Here is a 20,526-nt window from a genome sequence, read left to right on the forward strand (position 1 = left end):
AATGATTTATAACTATACACTTACTCAAAAATTATTAATTACTCTCTATTTTTATTTGTCCACTTTTCTATTTTAAGTTGTCTAATAAAATTTATTCAATTTATAAAATTAATAAATAATTTATTTATTTTATCCTTAGCATTAAATATAATTTATTATCTAATTTATTTTTAAAATATTAAATTTATTATATTTAAAAAATAATATTATAAAATTATTATTAGCATTTAATGTTTCTTAGTTCTCGTAGATTAAAAAAGTGAATAAATAAGAATAGACGGAGTGAGTACATATCACAAGTTTCAAATGTGTTCTATTTTTTCTTGAACATCAAGTCAAAATGTCACGTAAAGTGGAAGGGAATGAGTGTATATTTTATAGTTGTCATATTATCCTTTCAGTTAAACTCATAATCGCAACAAGCAAATGCTTTATCACAAGTAAAATATCCCCACACTCTCCAATGGCCCTTCAACTGCCATTCCCACTCCCCTTGTTATCTTCTTCCCACTGCAAAATTTGCTCAATTCCCTTTACTCATCAACCCCTTTTATCTCCTTCGAATGTACAAAATTCTCGATTTCAAAGTAGTAGTAAAAGCAGAGGAAGAAGCAATTCTTTGTTGGGGCCTCTATTTGTGAATAAAGAAGACACCCAATTGACTAATGATGAAGAAAATGGCATTTCCACTGTTACACAAGAAAATGATGATGACCCTGATCCTGAATCACTTGAATATGTTTCTCAAATTAAACGAGTTTAGTTTCTTTTTCCTTTTGCTTTTATCCAATTTTCTTGTTGTACTTGCGATTTGTATTGTGCGGTTTCTCAAAATTGTTATTTTCTTTTTGTAGGCTTTGGAGCTTCTCAAGAGGAATCGGGATATGTTGTTTGGTGAGGTGTGGACTTATTTTCGCTCCATTTTACTTTTTATCTTTTGAATTTATGTACGCCTTAATTATTAAGTTCTCAGTTTATTTCAAGAGGTCATTAGTTTTGTTTTCCTCGGGGAGGATGGGAGATGTTAACTCCTATAAGCTGGCGAAGCCAGAATTTTAGTAAGGGTGTTCAAGAATTAATATATTCATATGAAGAGTAATTTGTGACTTTGTTGAGGAATTAACTAAATACACTGCAGTACGTTGATATTACAGCTAAAGCTGAGCTAAAAACTACTTAATGCTAGGTGTAGAGTTGGTTAATTAGTTGGGATAGAATCTGTAACTATAGTCGGTTATTAGCTAGCATAAATAGAGGAGAGAGAAAGATATTTTGGGTGTTATTTTCATTCTCATTGATCAGTTGTAATGTAGCACAGTTTCAGTTTCTACCTCATCTTCTCCATTCTGCTTCTCACTTCGTTATCAATTTAGTTGCACCATCGAATAGCAGCTTAGAATTTAACATGGTATCAAAGCCATGGGTGTGTGGATCTAACGGATTTCGATATTGGTTGATACGAAATCGAGAGATCTCTTCGTAATTTTTGTTCGCACAACTGCAATTTGAAGATCGAGTTGCAGAGGATTCATGGCAGAATCGCCATCGCAAGCACCTCGGAGTGTTGATACTTTGAGTTATAACCACCTGCTATATCTCGGAGCTTCGGATACTCCCAGAGCAGTCCAAGTGGGGATACAACTTACAGGAATGGAAAATTATGCTTTATGGAGTCGTGCAATGAAATTGGGGCTACTTGTGAAGAATAAACAAGGTTTTATCGATATAACTGTAAAACGAGAAGATTATATTGGGGAGATGGCTATACAATGGGATCGATGCAATGCAATGCAATGGTCCTTTCATGGCTAACCAGCAATGTAAGTAAGCATCTTCTAAGTGGAATTCTAGTTTGCTCAAATGCAATTCAAGTATGGATGGATCTAAAGGAGAGGTTTGATAAGGTAGATCTCACTAGGATATATCATTTACATCGAGAAATTTGCACTCTTACACAAGGTGTTTCCACTATATCCACATATTTTTCCAAACTCAAGGACGTTTGGGATGAATTTGACTCGATTGTTTCACCTCCTTCATGTAATTGTGACAAATCCAAGGATTACACTACACATCTGTTAAATCAGAGATTATTACAGTTTCTCTTAGGTCTCAATGAAAGCTATAGTCAGGCTCGGAGTCAAATTCTTATGATGCCTCCCACTCCTACTGTTAATCCAGCTTACGCTATGTTAAATTAAAGATGAGAGTCAAAAGGCTACAACTGCAGGTAGCTACATAGGAGGGGAATGTATTGAACCAATTGCTTTATTTTCTGGTAATAAGAGTGGTGATTTTGGTTTTGGTGGTAGAACAAATGGTCCAGGATATGGAAGAGGTACTAATCATGGATATGGTGGAGGAATTTTTGGAAGAGGTGGTGGTAACAACAACAACACCAGTCATGGTCGAAGAGGCAGCTCCACATATGGAAACAAATATTCCAAGCAGTCAGCTGGACTATATTGTGAATTCTGCAACATGAAAGGACATACAAAGGAGATTTGCAACAAATTACAAACCTGTGATCACCGTCATAAAACTAGTCACACTGCCGATGTTTGTTTTCATCTCATTGGTTACCCATCTGATTGGAAAGGAAAAAAGAAGGCTAATATAGTAGTTGGTGATCATTCTACTACTGAGCTAAGTCAGGAGCAACAATACCAGGTTATGCAGTGGTTAAAAAACTGCAACCTGGGAAATGTCAGTACCAACTTTGCAGGAATGAAACAAGAGCAGTATTGGCAGCTCATGAACATCATAAAGAAATCCAAGGTGGGAGATGCAAATGTGAATATGACAGGTAATGTATCTGCTGACTCTGAACAAAATTCCATAAACTAGATTATTGATAGTGGAGCAATAAATCATATAGTTAGTAATGATAAATTGATCAAAGATGGTGTGTCAGTTGACAGGCTAGGAGGAGTTCAGCTTCCTAATGGTGAGTCTGCTGCAGTGTCTCAAATTGGGAAGTGTGATCTGTCAAAGGGTGAGTTTGTTAATGGTGTATTATATGTTCCGGCTTTTAAGTTCAATCTGTTGTTGGTGTCAAAATTGACCAAAGAACTCAAATGTTGTGTCACCTTCTTCCCTGGATTCTGTATATTTCAGGATCTCTTCACTGGGAAGGTGAAGGAGATTGGTAAAAAGGAAGACAGACTCTATACTTTGCTGACAAAGGTGAAGGTGAAGGGATTGTCTGGCCATTTGTTACATAAAAGATTGGGACATGTACCTATGTCAGTACTAAGGAAAATAACTGTGTTTGATAATATCAGTAGTTTCAAACTTGATCATTGTGATATATGTCCACTAGCTCGGCAAACAAGAATACCATTTCCTATTAGTACTAGTAAAACAACTTGTGTTTTTGATCTATTGCATTTGGATGTCTGGGGTCCTTATAAAGTCTCAACACATAAAGGAATGAGATTTTTTCTTAGTATAATTGATGACCACTCTAGATGGACTTGGACTTATTTGTTGCATTTGAAATCTGATGTGATTATTGTTCTCAAGAATTTTCTGGTTTTAGTTGAAGCACAGTTTGGAAAAAGGATTAGGTGTTTTAGATCCGATAATGGGACAGAGTTCTTCAATAACAATTGTAAAGAATTGTTTCAAAATTATGGAATTGTACATCAAAGTTCATGCCCCTATATTCCACAACAAAATAGAGTTGTGGAAAGAAGGCATAAACATATATTAGAAACAACAAGAGCAATCAGGTTCCAAGGCCACATTCCTATCAGATTCTGGGGAGAATGCATTACTGCAGCTACATATATCATAAACAGAATACCTTCTATTATTTTGCAGGATAAATCTCCTTATGAGGTACTCTATGGAAAACTACCTTCTCTACAACACTTATGAGTTCTTGATGCCATCTGTTGTATGATTGGGATGCCAGAACATTCTTCATTAGTAGAGATGTTATTTTCTTTGAAGATATATTTCCCTTTTCGCAGCAGGATTCTACATCTACATCTACATCTGATTCTTTTCAAGATGATATGTTTGTTATAGCTGTAGACCCTCCTATTATTCATGATTTACCACTCGAGCATATTGCACATGACATTAGAGACACAACACCTGATTCAGATTTTGTTGTAGATGCTGCTCCTACAGATTCTTTTATAATTACAGAGGATGCACTTTCTCTTCCGGCAGAAACTGCAATCACTGTTCCTCACAACCTCCTGATTCGAGAAGAAGGTCCACTAGAGGTAGCAGACCTCCTATATGGTTGAAGGACTTTGTTACAACAACAAAGTCAGCTGGAAATTGTGTCTACCCTATCTCAGATATCCTTGCATACAATCATTTATCCACTGGATACTAAGCCTATATTAATAATGTATCAGTGGAAACTGAGCCTCAAACATATGCAGAAGCAGCTGCACAACCTAATTGGGTAGAAGTGATGAAGATGGAGATTCAAGCATTGGAAGATAATAATACTTGGGATATTGTTTCACTTTCTCAAGGAAAAAAGGCAATTGGTTGTAAATGGGTTTACAAGATTAAGTACAAAGCCAATGGTGAGGTTGAAAGATACAAGGCTGGGTTAGTAGCAAAAGGTTATAATCAGAAGGAGGGAATAGATTACCAAGAAACTTTTTCCCCTATAGTAAAAATGGTAACTGTTAGGGCTGTAATATCTGTGGCTACAGCTAAAGGTTGGAAAATTCAACAAATAGATGTTTACAATGCTTTCTTACAAGGTGACCTAAATGAAGAAGTGTTTATGACATTACCACAAGGTTTTGCTACTAATATTGGTGTGCAACCCGTCTGTAAGCTAAGAAAGTCGCTGTATGGGCTTAAACAGGCCTCAAGACAGTGGAACATCAAACTCATCATTGCACTGACTAGTTATGGTTTCACACAAAGCCCTTTGGATCATTCCTTACTGACCAAGAAAATGGGAGATCACATTGTGATAATCTTGGTTTATGTTGATGATCTCTTAATCACTGTTAATGACCCTCGGTTGATTTTTGCTGCTAAGGAACTTCTACAAAAGACCTTCAAAATTAAAGATTTAGGTGAGCTCCGATATTTTTTGGGAATAGAGTTTGCCAGGAATGCTGATGGTATATTGATGCACCAGCGGAAATATGCCCTGGAACTAATATCAGATGTCGGACTAGCTGGATCCAAACTGGCAGGATCACCTATTGAGATACATAACAAACTTACATCTACAAAATATGATGCTCATTTTGGTATCACTGATGATCCACCAGTTCTTGGCCCCAGTACCTATCAAAGATTAGTAGGTAGGCTTTTGTATTTGATAGTTACTAGACCTGACCTGTCCTTTGCTGTTCAGAGTCTTAGTCAATTCATGCATTCTCCAAAAATGTCCCATATGGAAGTATGAGGGTGGTTAGATACGTGAAACGTGAAACGTGCTCCTGGTCTTGGTCTTCTTATCGCTGCTCAATCTAATGATACTATGACTGCATTCTGTAATGCTGATTGGGCATCTTGCCTAAATTCCAGGAAGTCAATTACTGGTTATATGATCAAACTTGGTTCTTCTTTGATTTTTTGGAAATCTAAGAAGCAATCTACTGTCTCAAGAAGTTCAGCGGAGGCTGAATATAGGAGCCTTACCTCCACTGTCGCTGAGATTGTATGGCTTGTTGGTTTATTCAAAGAGTTGGATGTTAAAGTTCTCTTACCAGTTCCTATGTTTTGTGACAATAAATCAGCTCTTTAAATTGTTGCAAATCCAGTCTTCCATGAGCGTACTAAGCATATTGACATTGATTGTCATTTCATCTGGGAAAAGGTGCAACAAGGTTTGGTACAACCACAAGATTTACCTTCTTCAGACCAACCTGCTGATATTCTAACAAAGGGACTTACTATCCTTCAGCACCAGTTTTTGCTGTCCAAGCTAGGGATGAAGAACATCTTCATTTCTCCTAGCTTGAGGGGGGGTGTTGAGGAATTAACTAAATACACTGCAGTACCTTGATATTACAGCTAAAGCTGAGCTGGCAACTACTTAATGCTAGGTGTAGAGTTGGTTAATTAGTTGGGATAGAATCTGTAATTATAAGAGTCGGTTATTAGCTAGCATAAATAGAAGAGAGAGAAAGATATTTTGGGTGTAATTTTCATTCTCATTGATCAGTTGTAATGTAGCACAATTTCAGTTTCTTCCTCATCTTCTCCATTCTGCTTCTCACTTCGTTATCAATTCAGTTGCACCATAGAATAGCAGCTAAGAATTTAACAGACTTATATAATTCATATAATTTTCTACAAATATAGTGTAATTTTTCGATGAAGGGTGTTGAGCTGGCCACCCTTTCATTCTATATGGCTAGTGGAGCTAGAAATTTTACTTAAGGGGCGTTGAAACATTAAAAAAGAAAAATAGATACATATAGAAAACAAGGAGAGCCAACATATAGTGTATATACAACAACAACATACCCAGTATATTCCCACCTAGTGGGGTCTGGGGAGGTTAAGGTGTACTCAGATCATACCACTACCTAAGGTGAACTAGAGAGGCTGTTTCCGATAGACCCCCAGCTCAAGACATATAACAGTATAACAAACATAAAAACATTAAAGCATATAAACTAATACAGTATGCAAAATAAACTAACACCGCTAGCTAATACAGGAAACAATATAACCCCAAGACAATACTATAAACTATCTATCTGAAATTATAGACATCACTCAAACAAAACGAAATTTTGACCTGTCTAAATAGTGTAATTTTCTGGCGAAGGGGTGTCAGTTTAACATAAAGTGGCTCCACCACTGCCTACTAGTATAAGCTCACTGCATTACTAAGTTTGGAATGTTTTTGCACATTTTCAGTGTTTCTTCAGCTAATGTTATCTGAAAGATGTTAGTTCCTCTCCTTTTTTAGTACCATATCGATTGTCTTAGTTAGACTTACAACTAGAACTTAGTTACAATGGATTTCTCTGATAGAGGATCGCTTCTTCAAGTTCAGACTCCACTTGTTACTTTTCATTTTTGATAGAAATAGGTGCTTGTAGCTTGCTCAATATCTACTAAATGAGAGTTCATTGACTGCTCGGGATTTTCCCTTGGTAACCAAACCAATAACTGTCATTTCACACGGACAATGGTATGCTATGGGTGTTTGAAGTGGACGAATAGTCAATGTATGCAATCGAGTTTCATCCCATAAGGTCTTCTTGTCTGATGTTTATGAGGAATAAGTGCGAGCCTTTGAAAAGTGTAGATTAAATGAACCTTAATTTGTTTGTTTTGTCTTTAAAGACAATTTAGTACTTAAATGAAATGGACCTATTAATAGAGTGGAATGGATACTGAAGATTCTCATAATGAATCCCAACTAACTTGGGATTGAGGAACAGTTGATGACTTGATTGGTAGACTGTTTTAGTTAGTTAGCTAAACGGGGTAATTTAAATGTCAAATTGTTTCTAGATTGACTAACTCCTTTGGGTTTATTACAGGTTAAGTTGACTATAATGATTGAAGACCCTAGGGATGTTGAGCGAAGGCGGCTTCTTGGCATTGACGATGAAAATGCTCCAACAAGGGATGACTTAGCTGCCTGTTTAGAAGAAGTAAGTCTTTGCTCCACAAATGCCTCAAATCATTCATGACTGATTTATATGGCTTTTTGACTCAGGAGGCTGCTCCTGAACTATATTTCTGATTCCTGCTATCAAAGTTGTGATCTGGTTTGGGAGATGTGACCTGGAACTATATTTTGACGACTAAGACGACATATTTGTTTTACCTCATAAAAGGAGAAATTTAGAACATCTAATAAGAATATAAAATCTGCTTGGGAGTGAAGCTTAATTGATAAAACAATTGATGATTAGAATAGACCATTTGAAGGTGAAGTATTTCTTCTACTGCAATTGCAATAGGAAGTTTGTCCGAAGCAAATGAATGAAGTTCCACACCTTTTGTGGAAGAATCTAATAAAATTGACGACAACTTAGAAATCAGCATATTGAGAGTGCAATATGTTGCAACATGACATTTTCGTAGGATTTGTAGTGTAATATATGGAAGTTGACGGGGAGGGTTGTGTCGGCCTCTGTTATGAGCACTAGGATATTAAATGTTGCAATAAGATTCCTAGAGATGTTCTGTAGTATTTCTCTTGCCAAGAAAGAGCTGCTTGGTAAGAAAAATAATATATTGTTTTTTTCTTTTGTTTTCAAAATTTAAGAAACCAGAGGAAATGACATTGTTTCGTGATGAATTTCTTTTTGATTTCTTGGGAATACTTTGAAAGCAGGCCTTGGTATTGGAAGAATGTAAAAAAAGGATGCTAACACATTTTTATAGGAAATACTCCGTATTATTTACATGCTTCATTTGTGCTTTGAAATAGACAAATATTTGAGTCACACTGATTACAAAGTTTTCTCAACTGAGTAAAGGTTCTCTCTGACAAAGCAAATACCAAAATGTCTGTGTATGCACCGACGGAAAATGTTATTTGAGATTCTGTTCGCAAAGAACCAATGTGATAGCTATAGATGGTATTTACATGCGTATTTCAAATATTAACGAGATAAAATTCCAAAGATATCATATTTTTCAATGTGATAGTGGAGTTAAACTAGCAGTTTGTAGATATCTGAAAATGAACCTAAATAGGCATCTGGGAGTCATAAAATTAAGTTATAAGAAAATTGATCGATGTTCTCAAGGAAAACAACTTAAATATCTGTGGTAAAATTTCTAGCTCCTGAGAGTGAATGAGCCGATTTAACTTAAATATCTTGTTTCTAATTGATGAAAGCACTTATGTTACATTTGTTAAAAAAAAAAATAAAAAAATTGATGAAAGCACTTAACTACGTATTGAAATATGTATAAAGTTTGTTCAGTACGGAAAATCTCGCACCATCTTCATAATGTGAATATGAAATGTGTCGATTGTATTACAAAAATAAACAAATTATTTGCAGAATTGAGTTAAAGATTCATACAACTTGAAAAGGAAAACATGGGGTCTAGGGAGGGTTGTGTGTATGCTAACCTTAGCCCTACTTGTAAAGGTAGAGAGGTGGTTTCCAATAGACTCCCGGCTCCAGTAACAAAAATTGTTTAGGAAATACTCCGTATTATTTACATGATTCAATTGTGCTTTGAAATAGATAAATATTTGAGTCAGACTGATTACAAAGTTTACTCTCTGTCGAAGCAAATACCGAAATGTCTGAATATGCACCGACTGAAGATGTTATTTGAGATTCTGTTCGCAAAGAACCAATGTGATAGCTATAGATAATATTTACATGCATATTTCAAATATTAACGAAGATAAAATTCCAAATATTTCATATTTTACAATATGATAGTGGAGTTAAACTAGCAGTTTGTAGATATGTGAAAATGAACCTAAATAGGCATCTGGGAGTCATAAAAATAAGTTATAAGAAAATTGATCAATGTTCTCAAGGAAAACAACTTAAATATCTGTGGTAAAATTTCTAGAATGAGCTGATTTAACTTAAATATCTTGTTTCTAATTGATGAAAGCACTTATGTTACCTTTGTCAAAAAAAAAAAAAAAACTGATGAAAGCACTTAACTACCTATTGACAAAAACACAACATAACCAATATATTCCCACCGAGTGGGGTCTGGAGAGGAAGAGTGTACGCAGTCCATACCACTACCTTAGATGTGAGATAGAGAGTAATGTGAATACCTATTGAAATGTGTATAAATTTTGTTGAGTGAGCAAAATCTCGGACCATCATCGTAATGTGAATATGAAATGTGTCAATTGTATTACAAAAATAAACAAATTATTTGCAGAACTGAGTTAAAGATTCATACAACATAAAAAGGAAAATATGGGGTCTAGGGAGGGTTGTGTGTATGCTGACCTTAGCCCTACTTGTAAAGATAGAAAGGTTGTTTCCAATAGACTCCCGGCTCCAGTAAAGCATTTTTCAAAGCATGTATGAAAATAATAAAGAAGGGAACAATAGCAACAACCAATAATACGTTAACCAAAGCAAAGAAAATAATAGATAATAATAAAAAATTGAAGAATAAATGGATAGGAGAGTAATAGTAATAGTAGTACTGATAAGGGAAACTAGAAAACACTCGACTACCTACTAACCTTCTATACTATTCACCGACCTCTATATCCTCCTATCTAGGTCAGGTCCTTGAGTTGCAAGTGTATCATGTCTTGTCTAATTATCTCTCCACAGTACTTATTTGACCTACCTCTACCTTTTCATAGGCCTGCATGGCCAATCTCTCACTTCTGCTTACAGAGACATCTATGCATCTCTTCTTCCCATGCTTGAACCTTTTCAGTATCTTTTTCTTAATCTTGTCACCATTGATGCTACTCTCACTTTGCCTGAATATCTTTGTTTCTGATCCTATCTCTTCTACTATGCTCACACCCATCTTAACATCCTCATTTTTACTATTTCCATCTTTTAGATATATGTGTTTTTGATCAGCCAGCACTCTACCCCATAACCACCATAACTGGTCTAACAACTCTTTTAAGTCTTGTTGGCATATTTTTATCCCACAAGACACCGGATATGAGCCTCCACTTCGCTCCAATATGCTGTGTAACATCCACATTTCCTGGGATTATTAACCCAAAATACTTGAAACTTCCTCTCTTGAAAATGACTTGTGTATCTATCTTCACTTTCACATCTACCTCATGATCATGTCTTTTGTCTTAATCTTGTTCTACCTGAACTCTTTAGACTCCAGAGTCTCTCTCCAAGCTTCCAACCCTATGGTTGATTACACTACTTCCATCTTTTAGATACGTGTGTTTTTTATCAGCCTACACTCTACCCCATACACCACCATAACTGGTCTAGCAACTACTTTACAAAACGTTTCTGTAAGTCTTGTTGGCGTATTTTTATCCCACAAGACACCGAATGTGAGCCTTCACTTCGCTCCAATACGATGTGTAATCCCACATTTTCTTGGATTATTAACCCAAGATACTTGAAACTTCCTCTCTTGAAAATGACTTGTGTATCTATCTTCACTTTCACATCTACCTTATGAGTCATTTTACTAAACTTGCACTCCAAAGTCATGTCTTTTGTTTTAATCTTGTTCCACCTGAACTCTTTAGACTCCAGAGTTTCTCTCCAAGCTTCTAACCTATGGTTGATTCCACTATGTATCTTGTCAATCAATACTATATCACCTACAAATAGCATACACCATGCAACCTCCCAGGGATATGCCAAATCGGTTCATCCATCTCCCGAACAAATAAAAATAGGCTAAGAGTTGATTTGTGGTGTAATTCATCTTGATCGGGAAGTGTTAAGAGTCTCTCTAATTACTCTTACTTGGGTCTTGGTTCCATTATACATATCCTTAATCACCTTAATGTATACTATAGATACACCTCTAACCTCTCTATAGAACCTCTTGGGGACTTTGTCGAATGCTTTTTTTTAGGTCAAGGAACGCCACATGTAAGTCCTTCCTCACACTGTGTTGCTCCACCAATCTTCTTACTAGGTGAGTGACTTTTGTAGTTGATTTCCTCGGCATGAATCCAAATTAATTCTTGATAATAAGCACAACCCTCCTCACCCCTCATCTTCACCACCGTCTCCCAAATTCCATAATATGACTTAGGAGCTTGATACTCCTATCATTGTTGCAATTATGAACATCACCTTTGTTTTTGTACAACTAGATCATTATACTCTACCTCTATTCTTTGTGTATTCTTGTGGTCCTAAAAATAACATTAAACAACCCAGTTATCCACTCCATACTTGTCTTGCATGCACTCTTCCAATATTTCACCGGGGTTTCGTCTAGCCTAGTCGCTCTTCCACTTCTCTTCTTATGAATAATCTTCTTAACCTCCTCAAGCTTTATACCTTTATAATACCCAAAATCTCGACGATTCTTGGAGTTGTATAAATCATCCAGCACAAAATTCCTGTCCCCCTCTTTATTCAAGAGTTCATGAAAGTATGTCTGTCGTCTTAGGCTGATATGTGTCTCTTCCACCAATACTTTGTTTTTATTGTCTTTGATGCACTTCACTCGGTCTAGGTCTCGGACTCTCTTTCTCGCCATGGCGAGTCTAACTTCGTTTTAGCTGTTGTAACTGCTAACCGCTTTAAAGGAAAATGTCACATAAAATTCTCAAAAGAGACAAAACACCAGGTGATTTCTTCCCACCTTTTCTAGCCTTGATGGGTAGAGTTACATAGTATCTGTTGCCGTGGGAGGTGGCAGGTATCTCGTGGAATTAGTTGTGGTGCACGCAAGCTAACCCGGACACCACAGTTATAAAAATAAATGAGACAGTGGAATAGTGAAGAATTTAGAAGCTTTTCTTTTCTTGTTTCTTGTTCACATCAATAGATTCTCAGTGAGTTGTATATGCAGAGCTATAGATTAGATTATTTCTATTTGAATGTAAAAGAAGCATCATTATTGGACAAAATTACTATCTATTGAAATTCTTATGTTCCTTGATTACCAGTTGAAGGATTGGTTGCCTTTAGATTGCTTATATATTAATTTTTTTTTATTAATGTTCCAGTACATGGTTCTAAATATATATTTCCTAAGGCTAAATCCTTATTATTATTATTATTATTTTTTTGTTGAAGATAAATGACGGAAAAGTACCAAAAGATAGGGTTGCTCTGCAGATGCTTGCGGAAGAGATGAATTCATGGCCTAATTTGGAGGTATTACTGCGACAACGAACATTCTTCTGGACACAATTTTACAATTAAGCATGACAGTAAATGCTCATAGTTCAGCTTCCATTCTATGATAGGGCGGCAGAAAAACACTTTTTTAGTTTGGGAGGTTGGAGGGTGTTGTGGATCCGTGGAAGTCAATTAATTAAATATTTAATTATATTTTTAGTAGTTTTTTTTATTATTCTAGAATAGGGTTTTATGTTTCTACTTCTATAAGGATTAGACTCTCTAGAATAGGGTTTTATGTTTCCTACTTCTATAAGGATTAGACTCTCTAGAATAGACTTTTATGTTTCCTACTTTCATAAGGATTAGACTTTCTACAACAGGGTTATATTTTTCCTACTTTCATAAGAATTAGACTATTGCTGTAATACTCCTATTTAAAGGGGTTTTTGGAGAATAAATCAAATAAGTCATATTTCAGCTAAAAGCAAGAGACTGGAGTTTTCTCTTCTATTGAACTCTAGGGTTTCAGTCTCTCTTTAACGAGCTGAAGAGATCGGAGTTCTCTCTTCCATTGAATTCTAAGGTTTCAGCCTTCCTTTAACGAGCTGAATTATATATCACCCTGTGAATCGATCCTTTCCCCAAAGAATATAACAATTTGGTATCAGAGCCTAACACTATGGGCGATGAGATCAATTTCAGATTTCAGAAAGAGTGTGCAATTACAGAAACCCCAATGGACTCTAAAATTGCAGCAATGGAACAACGCTTATGCGAAAGAATTATCCAAGTCATCTAAGAACAATTGTCTAGCTTGGAAATTGGCTCCACAAAGCCAGCAACCCACAGACTAGGGTCGAGCAGTGCACCGACGACTGTCATATCAACAATTTCTGCTACTAAAGACAATACATCGCCTATTTAACTAGCCGATCAGAATCATCTAACAAGTGGTAATTCCCGTTCAATTGTACCAACGTATACAAAGATGGAATTTCCTACTTATGGTGTCACCAACCAATTAATTTTGGGACATCGTTGCGAATAATTTTTTGAAAATCAACATACAAAGGAAGCAAAAAAGATTGAAGTGGTTGGGTTTCACATGTTAGGAGAAACAGGGTATTATCAACTTAAACAAGCAAAGGGACCAATGAATTGGGAAGAAGTACAGAAACATTATTTTCAGCGATTTAGACCTAGTGAAAGTAGTAACTCGATGGACAAATTAGTCACACTCTGGCAAACTTGTAAAGTTGAAATCTATCTGGGTCAATTTCAAGAAAAGTTGGCTAAGGCTGGAATTGGATGATTCAGTTCACACTATTCCCTGGAATTCGAGCTTGAGGACAAGCTCTTTCAACGTGAGGGGAGTAATGTTGTGGATTTGTGGAAGTCAATTAATTAAATATTTAATTATATTTTTAGTAGTTTTATTTATTATTCTAGAATAGGGTTTTATGTTTCCTACTTCTATAAGGATTAGACTTTCTAGAATAGGCTTTTATGTTTCCTACTTTCATAAGGATTAGACTTTCTACAATAGGGTTATATTTTTTCTACTTTCATAAGAATGAGACTATTGCTGTAATTCTCCTATTTAAAGGAGTTTTTGGAGAATAAATCAAATAAGTCGTATTTCAGCTAAAAGCAAGAGATTGGGGTTCTCTCTTCTATTGAACTCTAGGGTTTCAGTCTCCCTTTATCGAGCTGAAGAGATTTCTCTCTTCCATTGAATTCTGAGGTTTCAGCCTCCCTTTAACGAGCTGAATTATATATCGCCCTGTGAATCGATCCTTTCCCCAAAGAACATAACAGAGGGCCTGTGAAGTAGTAAATAGATTCTCTCTAATATTACGTGATTATTTTCCTCCATAACTTGACTCGGCCAACAAACCCATTACTAGTTTCGCGTACGTCTCAAAGTCATCTGTAAACATTCTAATATTTTGATTTCGTAAAGTTAGTCAACTGCATAGTAGTTTAACAACTACGATATATGCCTTTTGAAGCAAGTTTATGCTGTTATCAGTCGTTCTAATATAGTGTGCCAGTTTTTAAGAGCCAGAATCAGATTGATGTACTTAATATTGGAGTGGGAGGTGGGGAGATACTGCAAAAGTATTACTCAGGTTTCTATAGAAGATAGAGAAATGTTCCAATCCACACCATGGCTACAAAATGGTCTTGATTTTCGTTTCAAATTAATAAAAATATCAACAAGTTGCTACATTTTTAACTAGACTCCTTTTTAGTACTGAGTCAGCTAAAAGTAAATGAGATAGGTTCTGATAAGAAGTTTAATGTTTCATACAATTTAAATGAGGGATGTATACTGCTCGGATAGAAAAATCTCAACAACAACAACAACAACAACAAACCCAGTGTATTCCCACTTAGTGGGGTCTGGGGGGGGTAAGATGTACGCAGTCCATACCTCTACCTCTGATGAAGTAGAAAGGCTGTTTCCGAAAGACCCCCGGCTCAAGTCACGAGATATCACCCAAACACATAGTACAGCACAGAAGCAGATGACATAACATAGATACGGCACCCATAAGGAATATAAAACAGAGTAAAGCAGGAATGCAGGAATATACAGCGGAGGAAAGCACACATATTCGTAATAAACATGGAACACGGAACACGGAACATTGAATACGGAATCATAACAGGAATACACCCCCACCAATTTATTCCATACACTAGCGACCCGAACTGGCCCTAATCCTCTGCCGTAATTCGCAATAATTTGACTTATTAGTAGAGTAGAGTTTTTTCCTAATTAAAGTCAGCTGAACAGGCTTGGAGATATGTTAGTGAAACTTTATCAGGATATGCCAATCTAAAAGCTAATTCTAACCAATCCAGTCCATGATGTTGAATTTAACTCTTTCACTCTCAAAGTCAGATACAATGATCTAAATGAAATCTATAATTGCATTGGGATTTTAACACTGATTTATTGGTTGAATAGTTTCTCCTCAAGTTTAGATTTAAGGATAGTGTTATATCTTTTCCAAACCATTTGCTATTTTTCTGAAAAGTAGCAGAAATCATTTCTTCTTGTTGAAATTTCATACACCAGTTCTCTTTTTTTATCCTTTCGTGTATTAAACTTTTATGTGATCTGGACAATTCCATTTAACAGATAAGATCAACATTTTTTTTTCATTTCTTGAAATTGAATGAGACTGATTGATTGATTTTACATCCCCGGGCATGCGATGTCTTTGTAGTGGCACCAAATTCAGCATTCAGCCACTTAATAGTTATACGGTATTCTTGTTTGATTTAGGCTGAAGCCACAAAGCAAAATAAGAGCAGATCCCTCTATGCAAAAGCCACGGACACTGGTATTGATCCAATAGAGGCTGCTAAGAGGCTCAAGATTGACTGGGATTCAGCAGCTGAGATTGAGGAGGCAGCTGATAGTGACGAGCCAGATGTTCCTCCAGCTCTGGTTAGTTGACGAAATGATGCTTGGATATTTCTCTGGTTATGCTGCTTGTTCTAATTGTTCATTAGGCTGGCTAAATACCATTTCCAGTGATTAGCTTACAATGTCATGGAATATGTTAACTGCACCAATTTTACATGTTATTGTTTGAATATCTGGCAAAACTAACGGGTTCACTTTTTCTTAAAAGTTAAAAGCGTCAGATCATGACTAATAGTCTGTGACCAAACTTTTAGGAAGCCAGAAGTACTTTTTAAAAAAGTTTATTTTAGAGAATTAAGGGTTTGGCCAAGCGAATAAAGTGCTTTTGAGTAATAACAGAAGCTGAAAAAAGTAGTCTTTACCCTTAAGCACTTTTGGAACCTTAGCCATGCACAAATTGCTGCTATATAGTACGCAAATGTTCTTTTCAAATTTATTAGTCTAAAACAAAATGCTACTTTTCAAATTTATTAGTCTAAAACAAAATGCTACTTTTCGAAGGTACTTCTTCGAAAAACACTTCTGGCGAAAAAAACTTTTTTCAAAATAAGCAGTTTTGAGAGCTCGACCTACATGCTATATATATCAAAACAAGTTCAGCTGGTAGCTCAGAAAAAATTTAGTTTCATGGAAGAATATATTGCTCGTATTAAAAAAGCATCATCTTAAATAGTGATTTCTGAAGATTTTCTTTAGGTTTTAATTTAGACAATGTACTTTGATTAGCGAGATCAGGTGCTTGTTGAGATCAAACTTAATCAGAAAATCCGATCGTAATTATGGAACTTCGTTAGATATGTTGCTGTCATTACCGCTTCATTTGGAGCTGGTTCTGACGAGGGACATTTTCGTGCAGGGATATGGAGCTTTATACTTGGTCTCTGCATTTCCAGTCATAATTGGCATCTCTGTTGTGTTGATTCTGTTCTATAATTCTCTACAGTGATACAGCTTTTGGCATTTTTGCAGGGTCGATAAAAATGTCAGTATACATCGATGTCCTTCGAATCATAACAATAGTGGAACTAGAATTTTGCCTAAAAACATTTATGTTTGTATCAGTCTTTATATAGAGTAATGAGCATGTATTGAGTAAATTCTCCCCTCTCCAGGCACCAAATTAATTCTTCACATACTTTGTGAACGTCTATATTTTAGCTATGAAAGTGAATCAGTTAGATCTCTTTCGTAAATCATATGTGACGGTGTCATTCTGTCTCATCTCAATAATTTAGTTAGTTGTATAATACTATTCTATTCAACCCTGTGAGTGCACGTTCATTTTATTAAATTTGAAGTTTAAAGTCATATTTAAGTTCACTAAAATATAGCAACTCATGTAGTTTGGAGGCTATTTTTATACTAACAGAATTTAAGATTACATTTCTTTATTATTTTGAGTTGATGGTGGGTGACATTGAACTTTGATGCCGGTGGAATGCAAAGTTAGAACCTATTGAACATTTTTTATACTAACGTTAGAATTCTTTTTTGCTTAGGCATCCGGAATCTAAATCCCACTCGCCCATCTAATTTGAATTAGCATCGACTAGGCCCACTAAAGGTAGTAAAATGCTCCCTATCAAGTTGTTCTTTGTTATATGACTCGAACTATACTTCTGGCGAAGGGTGTAGATAATCAATCTTTGTATGACACCCTTTGGTTGCAGAGGTAGAGAGCGCTAGCTACAAGTTCGGTATAACTCAATAGTTTTGGCAATAACGTTGTATTTGTATTTTGATCAGTGGTTTGTTTATATGGACTTGAGCAATTCTCCCTCAAGAGTTAAGCTTTTGGATTGTGTTTTATGCTCAAAAATCATGTCATATTTTTACCTGGTATAAGAGCTAGGTTTATCCCTGTTTGGACGTTCATGCCCCAGTTGGACCTATGCATGAACTAAGTGGATGTTAGAATGAGTTAGAGTCCTACATTGATTTGAGAATGGACTGTTTGTTTAGATGGGCGTAGCAATCCTCTTCTCAAGAGTTAACTTTTTGAATTGATTTGGATGTAAATGTCATATCTTTACAGTAAAAATCACAAGATATGTTCAGAAGACTAGAACCTAGTAAGCTGCCTTATATATAGCCCAAATCCACCAACACAAATTTTGGTACCACCTCTAACTTGTTACCCTCTTAGTTTATGCTAAGTCAAAGTATCACATTCACATATAATAGATTAATTGAAATTTGTTCTCCACACACCTTTGGGAAGGAAAAACGTGAGAATCATAACTAAGAGACACAAGACATGTCTCCCACAATATCTTGGTTAATCTATGTTTAGCTTCTCCCTTAAATACCTCAATTCAATAGTAGATGGTCGTCTCAATCCTCACTTCACATTCACCTTCACAGTTCAATTTTGCCTTCATTCATGGATCTTCAAGAATCAAATGAATCTAAGTTCCCCATTTCCCTCAAAGAATCAACAAACGCACATCCAAAATCTGTCATTTTAACAATACCTCTCCCAAGGCCACCCTCAATTAAGTTCTTGAGCAACAGCCTTCCAAATTCAACAACCTCATCACCAAGATTTGCATCAAATTCATCCAAAAAAAAGTGCAGAAACCAAGCTTCTCCTCTGTCCAACAACCCTTTGGCTAGGCAACATTCTGTGGCACTGGCAAACCTCGAACGGTTGAAAGAAAATCACTTGCAGAGGAGCAAGTCATGTGGTGACGGAAGATCAAGCACACCACCACCGGGAAAACATGTTGGATTCACAAAGATCAATAGTAGTAGTAGTAGTATTAAACATGTTGAGGTAAGCAAAGTTAGCAGAGTAGATAAATCAGAGTCTATTGATGAGAAGTTCAAATGTGGTGCCATGTGTTTGTTTATTCCTGGTTTAGGAAAAGCAAAACAAGTGAGAGCCAGGAGGGTACATAATGTTGGACACAATGTTTCAAGAAAAGTGTCATTAGAGAAATTTGAATGTGGATCATGGACATCATCAGCTATAATCAATGATGAAGAAAATGATGAGTCCAATCTTTTCTTTGATCTACCAATTGAGCTCATTCAATGCAGTGATGATAAGGACATGACTTGTTCACCAGTAACAACTGCATTTGTTTTTGACAAGGAGCCAAAAGGGGTCCTGAAGAACAGCACCACCACAGCAAAAATAGCTGATAGAAAAGCGAAGGAGTGCGCAACCAGCCATGTTCGGTTTTCTACCTCATCCCCGGACTCTGGCTCACCCATGTCCTGCATGACTCCTCGCCTTCACAAGGCCAGGGAAGATTTCAATGCCCTCCTTGAAGCCCAATGTGCATGAGCCCAGAGGTGGATCCAAGTTCAACCACAGGTTTTGGGTTCGACCGTGTTTTAAGGTCGAACCTTATATTACTCGGTCCGTCTCATTTTAAGTATCCTACTTTCCTTTTTAGTATGTCCCCAAAAGAGTGTGTATGTAGTAAGTTTTCCAATTTCAGCATTCTATGTGTCAAATTTAAGACCACAAGATTTAAAGGGATACACTCTTCACACATCTTTAATTTAAAAACACAAAATTCCAGAGTTCCCTTTATTTCTTGAACTCCATGCCAATCAAACTAAAAGATAATTGTAACAGGGGGAGTATATATATGTGTGCTTGCAGAAAACAAATATATATTTCGAGACTTTAGTTTCTCAACTTAGAGTGTACGACGTTAAGACTTTGGACCTGCCGTTGTGCATGGCAATGACCTCAAATACACAAATCTATTTCATATTGTATATTGTTGGATTCAAAATTGAGAGAGCGTTATGCATAAGCTAATAGTTACAAACCATGTAGATGATAATTTGGATGACATAAAAATATACTAAAAACATATTATTGTATATGATTTGTCCGATTGATCTACATATTAAAAACTAATATTACTGAAAAGCTTGAAACGTAGGGGAGAAGTCTCTCCCTAAACAAAAATCTTTGGAGGAATACATTATAGTTGTTACAGTGTTGTTGTATGAGAAGAGAAGTTTTTTATTTATAGAAGTCCAAAACTTTTCCTTCAAGAAATAGGTTAGTCAAATATGAAAGTGTTTAATATTTTCTCTTTTAGAAAAAAATAAAAGAAATTATAGTATTGCTTTTATTTTCCTTTAGTAGAACATTAATACTCAAATTTGATTAAAAAAAAATCTAAGACAAAAATACTAACATATATTTGCATGCATTTTCTCATTTCTTGAAAAGGATCAAAAGCAGCAGCAATTTTTTCTAGATATTGTAGGTCTTATAGTGAAGATTTATCAGTCTACATTTGTTGCAACATGCTATTAGTGACTTTAAGCTATCAAATGCTGAAAGAATTGAAGAAACATGTATTCAACTCTTGAAATTGGAGACTCAAACTGAAGAGAAAAATA

The 20,526-nt window shown here is 35.8% G+C and overlaps 2 protein-coding genes across 4 annotated transcripts; both read left to right on the forward strand.

Moving 5' to 3' along the window:
* The first annotated feature begins 298 nt into the window (after positions 1-298).
* On the forward strand, positions 299-17,348 carry LOC107845593 (ycf3-interacting protein 1, chloroplastic). Of its 3 annotated transcripts, none has more exons than XM_016690007.2 (6): positions 299-757; positions 855-899; positions 7,497-7,610; positions 12,663-12,743; positions 16,009-16,173; positions 17,009-17,348. In XM_016690007.2, the coding sequence occupies exons 1-6, from the start codon at positions 341-343 to the stop codon at positions 17,096-17,098; spliced, it is 912 nt and encodes a 303-aa protein (XP_016545493.1). In that variant the 5' UTR covers positions 299-340; the 3' UTR covers positions 17,099-17,348. The 3 variants fall into 3 exon arrangements, with proteins under 3 accessions (XP_016545493.1, XP_016545494.1, XP_047253836.1); XM_016690008.2 differs by having other exon boundaries at positions 17,122-17,348; XM_047397880.1 differs by lacking the exon at positions 12,663-12,743.
* A 133-nt stretch (positions 17,349-17,481) lies between these two features.
* On the forward strand, positions 17,482-19,679 carry LOC107845008. The gene is made up of 2 exons (XM_016689305.2): positions 17,482-17,716; positions 17,823-19,679. The coding sequence occupies exon 2, from the start codon at positions 18,536-18,538 to the stop codon at positions 19,442-19,444; it is 909 nt and encodes a 302-aa protein (XP_016544791.1). The 5' UTR covers positions 17,482-17,716; positions 17,823-18,535; the 3' UTR covers positions 19,445-19,679.
* Positions 19,680-20,526: the final 847 nt, after the last annotated feature.

Source organism: Capsicum annuum, chromosome 10, assembly GCF_002878395.1.
Source record: "Capsicum annuum cultivar UCD-10X-F1 chromosome 10, UCD10Xv1.1, whole genome shotgun sequence".
Classification (NCBI taxonomy): domain Eukaryota; kingdom Viridiplantae; phylum Streptophyta; class Magnoliopsida; order Solanales; family Solanaceae; genus Capsicum; species Capsicum annuum.